Source organism: Entelurus aequoreus, linkage group LG02, assembly GCF_033978785.1.
Source record: "Entelurus aequoreus isolate RoL-2023_Sb linkage group LG02, RoL_Eaeq_v1.1, whole genome shotgun sequence".
NCBI lineage: Eukaryota > Metazoa > Chordata > Actinopteri > Syngnathiformes > Syngnathidae > Entelurus > Entelurus aequoreus.
In genome coordinates, this window is record NC_084732.1 from 78267181 (window position 1) to 78280065 (window position 12885).

Sequence of the window (12885 nt, forward strand, 5' to 3'; positions counted from 1 at the left end):
TTGTGAGTGAATGTGAACAGCTGCAATCATTAATTACAAAATAAAGTTGAAAAAACATCTATGTCGTGCGCGCAATACAACTGTGCTGCTTTTATTTTGAAAATTATTATTTATGGGCGTGTGTCAGTGTGTAACCTGCGAGTGAAGGTGCACATGCAGCGACAAGTGATGCACGGTTTACACCCGAGACGCTAAAAAGAGAAAAGTTGATGAAGAATGGCGTGTTTCCAACAAGACATGGACTGCCATGCAACGTTCCCTCTAAGGTGCGCGCCTGCGCAATTGCGCACTGCTCAAGCGTCTGCTGCGCGCAGCAAATATATGCCGCGCACCAAATCAAATCCCATCTGAATTCTAAACAAAATAAACATATTTATTCTATGGAATTTTGCAATGCAACTTTGAGTGACAGTGACAACAAGCGGCCCTAACGGTGTTCGTCAACACCGTTCAATTGAACACCGTTCAATTATTGTAACGTCTATCGAGATGCTTCGAGGCCAGGAATTATATCGATCACTTTATTGAGCAAAACTGTTTATATTCGGCCATAACCACACCAAAAACATGAGTAAAACACTTCTATCTCGAAAAACTAGTCATTTTCTGCCGTACAAACCAGGCCAAAACCAACTTGTCATCTGTCACCAACACGCATAGCACTAAACCACTGGTGCGTTTATGGCCACACAAAAAGTCGGACAACTCAAACACCACACAAAGTTACACTATGACTCCTCAGTCATACGTGTGCTTATTTTACTGTCATTTATTATTAATGTTAATTTATTTATATTAGTCATGGAATGCTGTTACATACACTATGTTGAAGTATTACTATTATTATTAATTATTATTATTATTTATCTTACGGTATATATAAAAAATAATATTGAGCAAAATTTAATTGAAATATTGTCGATGTGGCCCTCCAGCAGCCTCGGGTTGCTCATGCGGCCCCCGGTAAAAATTAATTGCCCACCCCTGGTGTAGGAAGACAAATATCACACACACTTGCTGTGTTTCCATTGAAAAACAACAGCGATACTTCTAAAATTCACATAAAGTACATTTGAGACTTGTAGGTGTTTCCAATCAAAGGGTGTTTTGCGTCATGAGCCGTAATTCTAATCCCGCGAGACTCCACTTTGAGGAAGATAGTGCAGCCACCGCTGTTGCCGTGATGTCAATATAAGACGAAGGCAGCGGGTGATCGCCCAAAGGCAACGTCCTTACGGCCCCCTTGACCCTTGTTCGGGCAAGTGGGTCCCTCCGAGCCTCTATTGAGGGGAAGGGACCGGCGAGAGGGCCCAGTGCCGACCCCGGCCGACCAATCGGAAGCGAGACCAAGACCTGTCTGCCCTATTTTTCCTGCATCTGTGACCCGGTGTTCAAGTGACCTCTAAATGCTATCATGCTTTTTGCGAAACACTTCAATATCGAAACGTCTCAAAAACCACATGAGAGCGCAAAAATGTTTCAGCGATATTTGAGAGTTTTTATCGAAATATGGGTGTTGCCATTACCAGTTTCTTATTGCAATATTTAGGTTTTGCGCATCCATTTTCTTCCGCTTATCCGAGGTTGGGTCGCGGGGGCAGCAGCCTAAGCAGAGAAGCCCAGACTTCCCTCTCCCCAGCCACTTTGTCCAGCTCCTCCCGGGGGGATCCCAAGGCGTTCCCAGGCCAGCCAGGGGACTTAGTCTTCCCAACGTGTCCTGGGTCTTCCCCGTGGCCTCCTACCGGTCGGACTTGCCCTAAACACCTCCCTAGGGAGGCGTTCGGGTGGCATCCTGACTAGATGACTGAACCACCTAACTTTACTAAGCATTTGTTATTCAAGCGAGTTGTAGCTTAACTACTAGCTTGCTTGCTACCGACAGTCATCCAGTGACAATAATAATTAAAAACGACATTTTATTTGTTGCGACGGAGGAATATCCACTGAAATGGTGTAGGGATTTTATACAGTACAGGCCAAAAGTTTGGACACACCTTCTCATTCATTGCGATTTCTTTATTTTCATGACTATTTACATTGTAGATTGTCACTGAAGGCAACACAACTATGAATGAACACATGTGGAGTTATGTACTTAACAAAAAAAGGTGAAGTAACTGAAAACATGTTTTATATTGTAGTTTCTTCTTTGCACACTCTTGGCATTCTCTCGATGAGCTTCAAGCACCTGTGAAGTGAAAACCATTTCAGGTGACTACCTCTTGAAGCTCATCGAGAGAATGCCAAGAGTGTGCAAAGCAGTAATCAGAGTAAAAGGTGGCTATTTTGAAGTCACTAGAATATAGAACACATGTGTTCATTCATAGTTTTGATGTCTTCAGTGACAATCTACAATGTAAATAAATAGTCATGAAAATAAAGAAAACGCATTGAATGAGAAGGTGTGTCCAAATGTTTGGCTTGTACTGTATATATATATACACTACCGTTCAAAAGTTTGGGGTCACCCAAACAATTTTGTGGAATAGCCTTCATTTCTAAGAACAAGAATAGACTGTCGAGTTTCAGATGAAAGTTCTCTTTTTCTGGCCATTTTGAGCGTTTAATTGACCCCACAAATGTGATGCTCCAGAAACTCAATCTGCTCAAAGGAAGGTCAGTTTTGTAGCTTCTGTAACGAGCTAAACTGTTTTCAGATGTGTGAACATGATTGCACAAGGGTTTTCTAATCATCAATTAGCCTTCTGAGCCAAAGAGCAAACACATTGTACCATTAGAACACTGGAGTGATAGTTGCTGGAAAAAGGCCTCTATACACCTATGTAGATATTGCACCAAAAACCAGACATTTGCAGCTAGAATAGTCATTTACCACATTAGCAATATATAGAGTGTATTTCTTTAAAGTTAAGACTAGTTTAAAGTTATCTTCATTGAAAAGTACAGTGCTTTTCCTTCAAAAATAAGGACATTTCAATGTGACCCCAAACTTTTGAACGGTAGTGTATATATATATGTATATATATATATATATATATATATATATATATATATATATATATATATATATATATATATATATATATATATATATATATATATATATATATATATATATATATATATATATATTAAATACATGCTAAATAAATAAAAGTTAAGCGGAAATGGCATTCATTTTGTGTATATACAATGGTATTTATGAACACATTACTTTAAAATACTCTTATATCAAAACAGCCCTGCCCATTGAAATGTATTGAACTCATTCTAATTCGTGCTTGGCTCTCCCAAAACACCACAATTTTAACATGCAAGATGCTTTTTGAAAAGAAAAAGCAAACTTTTGGATAAGAAATATTGTTCGAAAAAACATGAATAGGAGTAATATGAAATAATGTAATACTATTGTTCAACATTTACCTTGGGGACCGGATTAATGGGATGTCTCTTTTGAGCTGATTCTTCGTCCAGTGTTGCCAAGTCCCCTTATTACCTCATTATCCTCTTATTATGAGCGACTTGTTTTCATAGAGCTGGATGCTTGTTCCTCTCACAACATCTGGCAAAACTGTCTCCGTTGTGTCACAATAGGAATGAGGGAATTGCTCTTTATGTTAAGGACGTATTTGAGTGACGGACCGGAGAGGTCAGTGTTGACAACAAGCCATATGTATGCCTGTGTACCAAAGGTAATGCTCAACCGTCAAGTTTGTCCAGTCAGGACTGGACATTCTGAAACACGTCAAACACAACCTCAGCAGCTTCTAAATAATTTTATGGATAAATGTCTGTCGTTTGAAGGATTGTGGTTGCATTCCACAGATGGTGCTAACAGGTAGGACGTATTTTTAATAGTTTGTTTTTTCAGATTATGTCTACTGCTTCTTTTTCTCAGGAACTAACTTTCTTAGTTCCAACGTTTGGAAGGCAGGATTGTGTCGATCTCTGAGTGGACGTTAAACCTAATGTTTATTTTTTTGAATACACGAAGCAGGAACAACAATGTGGAACAATATATTAACTCCTTATTGCTCAAATGTGCTACGAATATTACTTCAAACGGTAGGGAAAATTCTTTTAACTCAAGGTATGCTACGAAAAAGCTGAATTACGGTATTTTTCGGACTATAAAGAGCACTTAAAATCCTTTCATTTTCTCAAAACTCGACAGTGCGCCTTAGAACCCGGTGTGCCTAATGTACAGAATAATTTTGGTTGTGCTTACTGACTTCGAAGCTATTTTATTTGGTACATGGTGAAATGATAAATGTGACAAGTAGATGGCAGGCACACATAAATGACTGAGGTAAACAACACCAACATTTTATATGTTCCATTGAAAATATAGAACATTACACACGGCGCTCAAAAATCTATCAACATGTTTTAGTACGACTTTAGTAAGCTATGAAGCCGCACCGCTTGATGAATTGTACTGTGGTTCAGCATACGAGTATTATTATGGTGTGTATGTATAAGGTATGTTTCGCAATATTATGCAAAAGCAACTTTTCTTACCTTCTGGTACCTGCTGATCTGTATTTGGGATCTGCATAAGTCCTGCAAATTTGCGTGAGTCTGCCATTGTAGTCCGTGCCGACACCGATAAGCTTCTTCTTTTTCTCTATTTTGTTATGTGACATTCATCCTCCGCTGTTGCCATTTCTAATATAAAGTAGTGTAAAGTTCTTACTTATATCTGTCAGTAAACTCGCCGTGAAAGCGCTAAAACATACCGGTGTGGTGAGTTTACATTATTCACCCAAGGAACTTTAGTTATTTGAGAGTTCCGGGTCGGACGGTTTTTCACAGGACACATTTCGGGCGTTGTTGTTGCACTAGTGAGCCACGGATGAGGAGATGCTGCTCCGTTATTGATTTAAGTAAAGTCTGAATGTCATTAAAACAGTTAGCTCCATCTTTTGACACTTCTTCCACTCCCGTCCTTGCACGCTACACCGCTACAACAAAGATGACGGGGAGAAGACGCTGCCGAAGGTGAGCCACGTAAATAAAACCGACCACAAAACGGCTGTCAGAAATCGGCTTGAAGACGATCTGTAAAACATCATCAGTGCAACATTTTGACCAAAGAACCACCATTACATGTTATGTAGACCACAAGGAAGTGTTTTACATTTAGAAAAAAAATACAAATAATATGACTCCTTTAATGCGCCCTATAATCCGGTGCGCCTTTTGTATGAAAATAGACCTGACTAGACCCGCTCATCGGCAGTGCGCCTTCTAATCCGGTGAGCCCTATGGTCCGGAAATTACGGTACTCGTAAATTAAGGTAAAAAATACTGCATTGTAAAATATTTTATCGGGATACACAATTATTTATATGTCTGCCCATATCACACAGCATTAATTCCCACTGTATAACAATCTATTGCAAGGTAGTTTGCATTTCAAAATGTGTCTGATACAATTTAAAGTCTGTCACAGCAACATCCAATGTTGCCATTTATCGACATACACGCCATGGCTGAAAAAGATAGCAGGGATGCATAGGGAGCACAAAAAGCAGACTGAGACTGAGCCAAATGAGTTTGCAATTGAATAGTCTGCTGGAAGGGATTTCGTAATTGGAGACTAAATTAATTGGAGATTTGCCTGCGACGGGATCATCTTTCCAAGGTGGTCTCAAGTACTTCTACTCCTCTGGTGTGTGTAGACGCTTCAGAGCCAAAAAAAAACCGCCCTTCAGTTTGAGCTTACCTTAAAAATTAAATCCTTCTTCCCATACCGCAGTTCTTTCAGTTGAGCCTGGATTTTTTTGGACTGCAAGAGAAAGATAAGAAAATAAGCGTTAGCTTATTCAAATGGCAAAATTGGTTTTAGATCACGTAGCGGGATTCCGCCAGCTGCGGCGGACGACTCCTTTGTGACTGTTCCTGGGGCAAAAAACCAAAAGGACAGTCCTGCTGTGAGGAAGAAAACATCAAATCTTCCCTTCACGGAACCGTAAAAGTCCAAACAATGACGCACAGACGTGCTGGCTTCTTGCCTGCTGCCAAATGATCACCTGCACCGCCTCAGCCTTAAGTGCCGCCATCACCAGTTTAAAGTTTTTTTTTTGTTGACAACCAGCTGCCATCTATAATCAGTAAGCAACACACTCAAAAACCGAACTGTGTTTGACTGCCACTTCCAACACAGCGACCAGCTGTGTGGCAGTGGTCGACTTCTTGCTAAGGCTAGTGTAGCGTGGCCAGGCCATTATAAAGCTGCTTGGGATAAGAGACACAACATGGGACTCGACTGCCCAGAGCACAGGTGTTCTAGTCCTTATTTCAGATCACATATTTTCAGGGTATAAATTGAATGGAGCAATATTATTCCTTGTTTTGAACCCCAAGACTGTTGAGTCCACACAAGTGATGTAACGATAAACGGTATTAATGACAAGCTGTGGTCAAATTTGTGTTTAAATTAAATTTGTCGTAAAACCAGGATCGATAACCACATTTTAATGCTGAATATTACACTTTATTAATAGAGAAGGTTAAGACATTGTCATGCAGCAATACGGATATGATTTACTTGCACAACATGTAATGTACAGAACATCAGAAGCATTTATTCAGGGAGAATTATCACAGATTAGATTACCAAACATATTTGACAATCAAAAAACAATCGTAAAAATCCACATTATCAGTTATTAATGTCCAAAACTGTTCTGTAAAAATGGTGCAGCTCCTCTCCTCTGAATGCAAGTGCTCCTGCAGCAAGAATATATTTTTGTTATTCCTACAAAATACAAAATCTGGCAAAACCCTAATGCACTGCCGTTGTCATTAAAACCGTGTTTATGTCCACCTTGTGTTGAGCTGTTCAAACAAGCATATTGTTTAAAAAAACATTTCATTAAATCTAATTGTCCAGTTATGGTAGTAAAAACATTCGAGTTAAGTATGAACAAAATGGGATTCATTGTGATTAGATATTTGAATGATCTGACAGCCCCAAATAAAAATAATGAACGAAGAATCACATGTTAACAATAAATTGGAAAAATAGGTTACTGTAAGTGGGAATATTCAACAGAGAAAAGTAAATCAAACACATTGACAATATATAAATATGAGTGTACAAATTCTAACCAAATTGTACAAATCATGAATAAGTTGTGGATATCAATTAGGCAATAATTTATTGTTCACATTAAATAAATGACATGTATTGCTTGAAGTGGACCTATGATGAATTGTGTCTTTTCAGACTCATAAATGTTGTTACAATGTCCACACAAGTGATGTAATGATAAATGGTATTAATGACAAGCCGTGGTCAAATTAGTGTTACCGTTTTAAATTAAATTTGTCGTAAAACCAGGATCGATAACCACATTTTAATGCTGAATATTACACTTTATTAATAGAGAAGGTTAAGACATTGTCATGCAGCAATACGGATATGATTTACTTGCACAACACGTAATGTACAGAACATCAGAAGCATTTATTTAGGGAGAATTATCACAGATTAGATTACCAAACATATTTGACAATCAAAATACAATCGTAAAAATCCACATTTTCTGTTAATAATGTCCAAAACTGTTCTGTAAAAATGGTGCAGCTCCTCTCCTCTGAATGCAAGTGCTCCCGCAGCAAGAATATATTTTTGTTATTCCTACAAAATACAAAATCTGGCAAAACCCTAATGCACTGCCGTTGTCATTAAAACCGTGTTTATGTCCACCTTGTGTTGAGCTGTTCAAACAAGCATATTGTTTAAAAAAACATTTCATTAAATCTAATTGTCCAGTTATGGTAGTAAAAACATTCGAGTTAAGTATGAACAAAATGGGATTCATTGTGATTAGATATTTGAATAATTTGACAGCCCCAAATAAAAATAATGAACGAAGAATCACATGTTAACAATAAATTGGAAAAATAGGTTACTGTAAGTGGGAATATTCAACAGAGAAAAGTAAATCAAACACATTGACAATATATAAATATGAGTGTACAAATTCTAACCAAATTGTACAAATCATGAATAAGTTGTGGATATCAATTAGGCAATAATTTATTGTTCACATTAAATAAATGACATGTATTGCTTGAAGTGGACCTATGATGAATTGTGTCTTTTCAGACTCATAAATGTTGTTACAATGTCCACACAAGTGATGTAATGATAAATGGTATTAATGACAAGCCGTGGTCAAATTAGTGTTACCGTTTTAAATTAAATTTGTCGTAAAACCAGGATCGATAACCACATTTTAATGCTGAATATTACACTTTATTAATAGAGAAGGTTAAGACATTGTCATGCAGCAATACGGATATGATTTACTTGCACAACATGTAATGTACAGAACATCAGAAGCATTTATTTAGGGAGAATTATCACAGATTAGATTACCAAACATATTTGACAATCAAAACACAATCGTAAAAATCCACATTTTCTGTTAATAATGTCCAAAACTGTTCTGTAAAAATGGTGCAGCTCCTCTCCTCTGAATGCAAGTGCTCCTGCAGCAAGAATATATTTTTGTTATTCGTACAAAATACAAAATCTGTCAAAACCCTAATGCACTGCTGTTGTCATTAAAACCGTGTTTATGTCCACCTTGTGTTGAGCTGTTCAAACAAGCATATTGTTTAAAAAAACATTTCATTAAATCTAATTGTCCAGTTATGGTAGTGAAACCATTCGAGTTAAGTATGAACACAATGGGATTCATTGCGATTAGATATTTTAATAATTTGACAGCCCCAAATAAAAATAATGAACGAAGAATCACATGTTAACAATAAATTGGAAACATAGGTTACTGTAAGTGGGAATATTTAACAGAGAAAAGTAAATCAAACACATTGACAATCAGTGTTGGGTTAGTTACTGAAAACCAGTAACTAGTTACAATTACTAGTTACTTAATTTCAAAAGTAACTCAGTTACTAACTCAGTTACTTACATCAAAAAGTAATGCGTTACTGTGAAAAGTAACTATTTAGTTACTTCTTTTTTTCTTCTTTTTTTTTAAAGCTCCCATTAATGCCCTTTTAAACGTCATTACAATACTGTTATTGCACTGGAGAATAATACAATCTGTTGATCAACTTGACATGCATTTTTATTTTCATTTTAAAATAATTAACGAAAAACAGTGCAACATAAAAAGGCATTTCTCCTTTCTTTAAACTTGGACCAATGACCATTAATAAAAAACAACTTAAAGTGCAACATAAGAAGGCACATCATCTTCCTTGAAACATAGATAGTGAAATAAAGCCTGATGCTGCTGTCTTCCACACTTGGAGTCATGGATTGTACAATCCTTGTTTTCAGTGGCGGGATCATTGACACAGATGGTGAAGTTTCAGTGCTCAGTAGAGATGTAACACTTTTGAGGGGTTTAAGCACCTTGAGGACCTCCCTGCCACTCTCACATCATCATCAGACAGGTTGATGATGTCGTTGACATTTTTCTTCAGGGTGTTGTGGGTCAATGCAGAGTATATAGCTGCCTGCTGCTCCAACATATCATAAGTGGAGTTCCACTTCGTTTGGACATCATGTATGAGCTTTATGAGTAGGCAGCTTTAGCATTTCTTGCTTTGTCTTAAGTACATGAGCAGCTGTTGTGCTAGGAAACCTCCTTCCTGATCCATCCTATTGACTTGAGATGTGATGCCAAATTCACTACATGTGCAAAGCACCTATCTGTGGTCCCAGTCCAGCCTCATTCACTGCAATTATTTGATTTTTGGCATTATCAGTTGTGACTGGGATATCTTTATCTTCCATTCCTCCACTGCTTGTGTCAGTACCTGCGCAAGGTGACTCTCGTAGAAGGGGGGTGTCTGCTCATCTGCCAGTCTGCTGTGATAAAGTGAGCGCTTATCGTCACATAGTTTCCCTGGACGTGCACCAGTCTGTCGTGAGCGCAACAGATGATGCTCGGGATAGTTCATCCACAACTTTTTTCTTCTCCTGCTCATAAATATCTGGCACAATCTTATCGCTGAAGTGGGTGCGCGACGGGATGTCGTAACGTGGCTCAAGCACGTTCAGCATGTGTTTAAAAGCCTCGTTTTGCACAACGGAGTCTGCTCCTATAAACACACCGATTAAATGGCGTGGGGCGTTCAAGCTCCTCCGTTACTCCGCTCGCCATGACCACGCTGTGTGTGGACTGAACGTGCATGCGAACAACCTTTTTGTTTTGTTTTATATATCAAACCGCGGATCACGTGTGTGCCTCCCCCCCACAGCCACACCCAGACACACACACACGCCTCTTTTCTTCTCTCCGGCGTGTGACAGAGGAAGATTCAGAAGAACGACACCGCAGCGCATCTGTTTCTAGCCGATACTACATAAAAAATAACGTAAAATAACGCAGTAACGCATCATGTAGTAACGGTAACTGAGTTACTGAATATAAAAAAATAACGTGTTAGATTACTAGTTACCGCCGAAACTAACGGCGTTACGGTAACGCGTTAGTCCCAACACTGTTGACAATATATAAATATGATTGTAAAAATTCTAACTAAATTGTACAAATCATGAATAAGTTGTGGATATCAATTAGGCAATAACTTATTGTTCACATTAAATAAATGACATGTATTGCTTGAAGTGGACCTATGATAATTTGTGTTTTTTCAGACTCATAAATGTTGTTACAATGTCCACACAAGTGATGTAAAGATAAACAGTATTAATGACAAGCCGTGGTCAAATTAGTGTTACCATTTTAAATGAAATTTGTCGTAAAGCCAGGATTGATAACCAAATTTTAATGCTGAATATTACACTTTATTAATAGAGAAGGTTAAGACATTGTCATGCAGCAATACGGATATGATTTACTTGCACAACATGTAATAATATCAGAAGCACTTATTCAGGGAGAATTATCACATATTACATTACCAAACATATTTGACAATCAAAATATGGTCATAAAAATCCACGTTGTGTTAATAATGTCCAAAACTGTTCTCTAAACATGGTGCAGCTCCTCTCTTCTGAATGCAAGTGCTCCTGCAGCAACAATATATTTTTGTTATTCCTACAAAATACAAAATCTTTGCTAAACCCTAATGCACTGCCGTTGTCATTAAAACCGTGTTTATGTCCACCTTGTGATGAGCTGTTCAAACAAGCATATTGTTTAAAAAAACATTTCATTAAATCTAATTGTCCAGTTATGGTAGCAAAAACGTTAAGTATAAACAAAATGTGACTATTTGCGAATTAAATATTTTAATAATTTCACAGCCCCAAATAAAAATAATGAACAAAGAATCACATGTCAAAAATAAATTGGAAAAATAGGTTAGAGTGAGTGGGAAAATTTAACAGAGAAATCAAACACATTGACAAAATATAAAGATGAGTGTAAAAATGATAACTATATTGTACAAATCATGAGTAAATTGTGGATATCAGTTAGGGAATAATTTATATTTCACATTAAATTAATGACATGTATTGCTCGTAGTGGAACTATGATGAATTGTGTCTTTTCAGATTCATAAATGTTGTTACAATGTCCACACAAGTGAAATGAGAGTCCATTTAATGTTTTTGTTGATTTATTTAGCATAACAACCTTATTTACCCTCCAATCACAATGGTAAACAGTTCTACAGTAATGAGAAATACAAGTTGATATCATTTTAAATGGTCACTTGCATTATCATTAGATATTATGATAACATTACATATTCTGTGAAATTTTGATCGGTTATGATGTAGACAGATACTCTTACTGCATAAAACCAAATAAAAGTAAATGATTGCATATTGTTTTAAGGTGTGGCAACTTGAGACTAGAATATGTTGATTGACAGTCTAAATGTAACATATCTTATTTCACTCCTTATTTTCCCAGTTTTATGCATTTATATGTACAAAATATAGAAATCAAATCACAATTTTGGAGAGAAAAAAAGCAATTAGGTTTTTTCTCAAAATTGTGATACCCTAAAACAAAGTATAAACAAATGTCTGTCCGAGCAACTAAGCCATTCATGTGTGCTTGTATACTGATAGGAGAACATTCTATCCAGTATTTTGCAGGCTTTTTTGTTATTTTTGCAGCCTAAAATGTCTGAATTTGTGGCATATTTTTTAGAAAATTGCAGCAAAGTTGCGATGTTTTCAGGCTTTTTTTTTGTGATTTTATGAATTTTCTATCAAAATTATAGATGTTTTTCCAACCTTAACTTAAACAAAAAAACAATACTGTATTGATTATTTACTCATTTTATACCACACAGCCTTAAAAGTAGACACTAGATGGCAGTACAAGCACATACTCAGAGCTCATTGTTAAAATACTATACTGTTTTAATTAAGTAAAACTAATAATAGTAATAGCCATCAATTCATTTTCTATCGCTTGTCCCTCTTGGGACAATGCTGCCGAGCAATGAAAACCCTATCCTGAAAAAAATAATTTTAAACAAATGTATAAATATATGTAAAGTAGGACGTGAGCACGCCAGTGTGTTGCTACAAATTTTATATACTACATTACCCAGAAGGCTTAGATGCAGAAGACAAACAATAAAGAGTGAATATATTGTTATGCAAGAAACAAACATATGTTTTGATTAGACAGTTCACGTGGCAAAGTAAGGCAAGTTTATTTATAGAGGACAATTCATACACAAAATCATATTTCAAATTAAAATCGGAAAATACAATCATCACAAAAAAAATCATAATTATTCAAATTGAAACCAATCAAACAGTGAAGATGAAATATAGTTTTAGTTGTCATATGTACAATTAAATAAAAGTGTTTTCAGGCTGCATTTAAACATTGCCAATGTAGAGTCATGTCTCACATCTTCAGGAAGACAATTCTAGATTTTAGGAGCATAAAACTGCGTTTCGCCATGTTTGGTCCTGACTCTGGGCACCAGCAG

At 36.8% G+C, this 12885-nt stretch overlaps 1 protein-coding gene across 1 annotated transcript in view; it reads right to left on the reverse strand.

Moving 5' to 3' along the window:
- luzp2 (leucine zipper protein 2) overlaps positions 1 to 12885 on the reverse strand; it is a 450776-nt gene that overhangs the window by 85169 nt on the left and 352722 nt on the right. The window contains exon 7 of the mRNA XM_062033084.1: positions 5690 to 5752. Coding sequence (XP_061889068.1) covers positions 5690 to 5752 — 63 coding nt within the window. The remainder of the gene's footprint in view (positions 1 to 5689; positions 5753 to 12885) is intronic.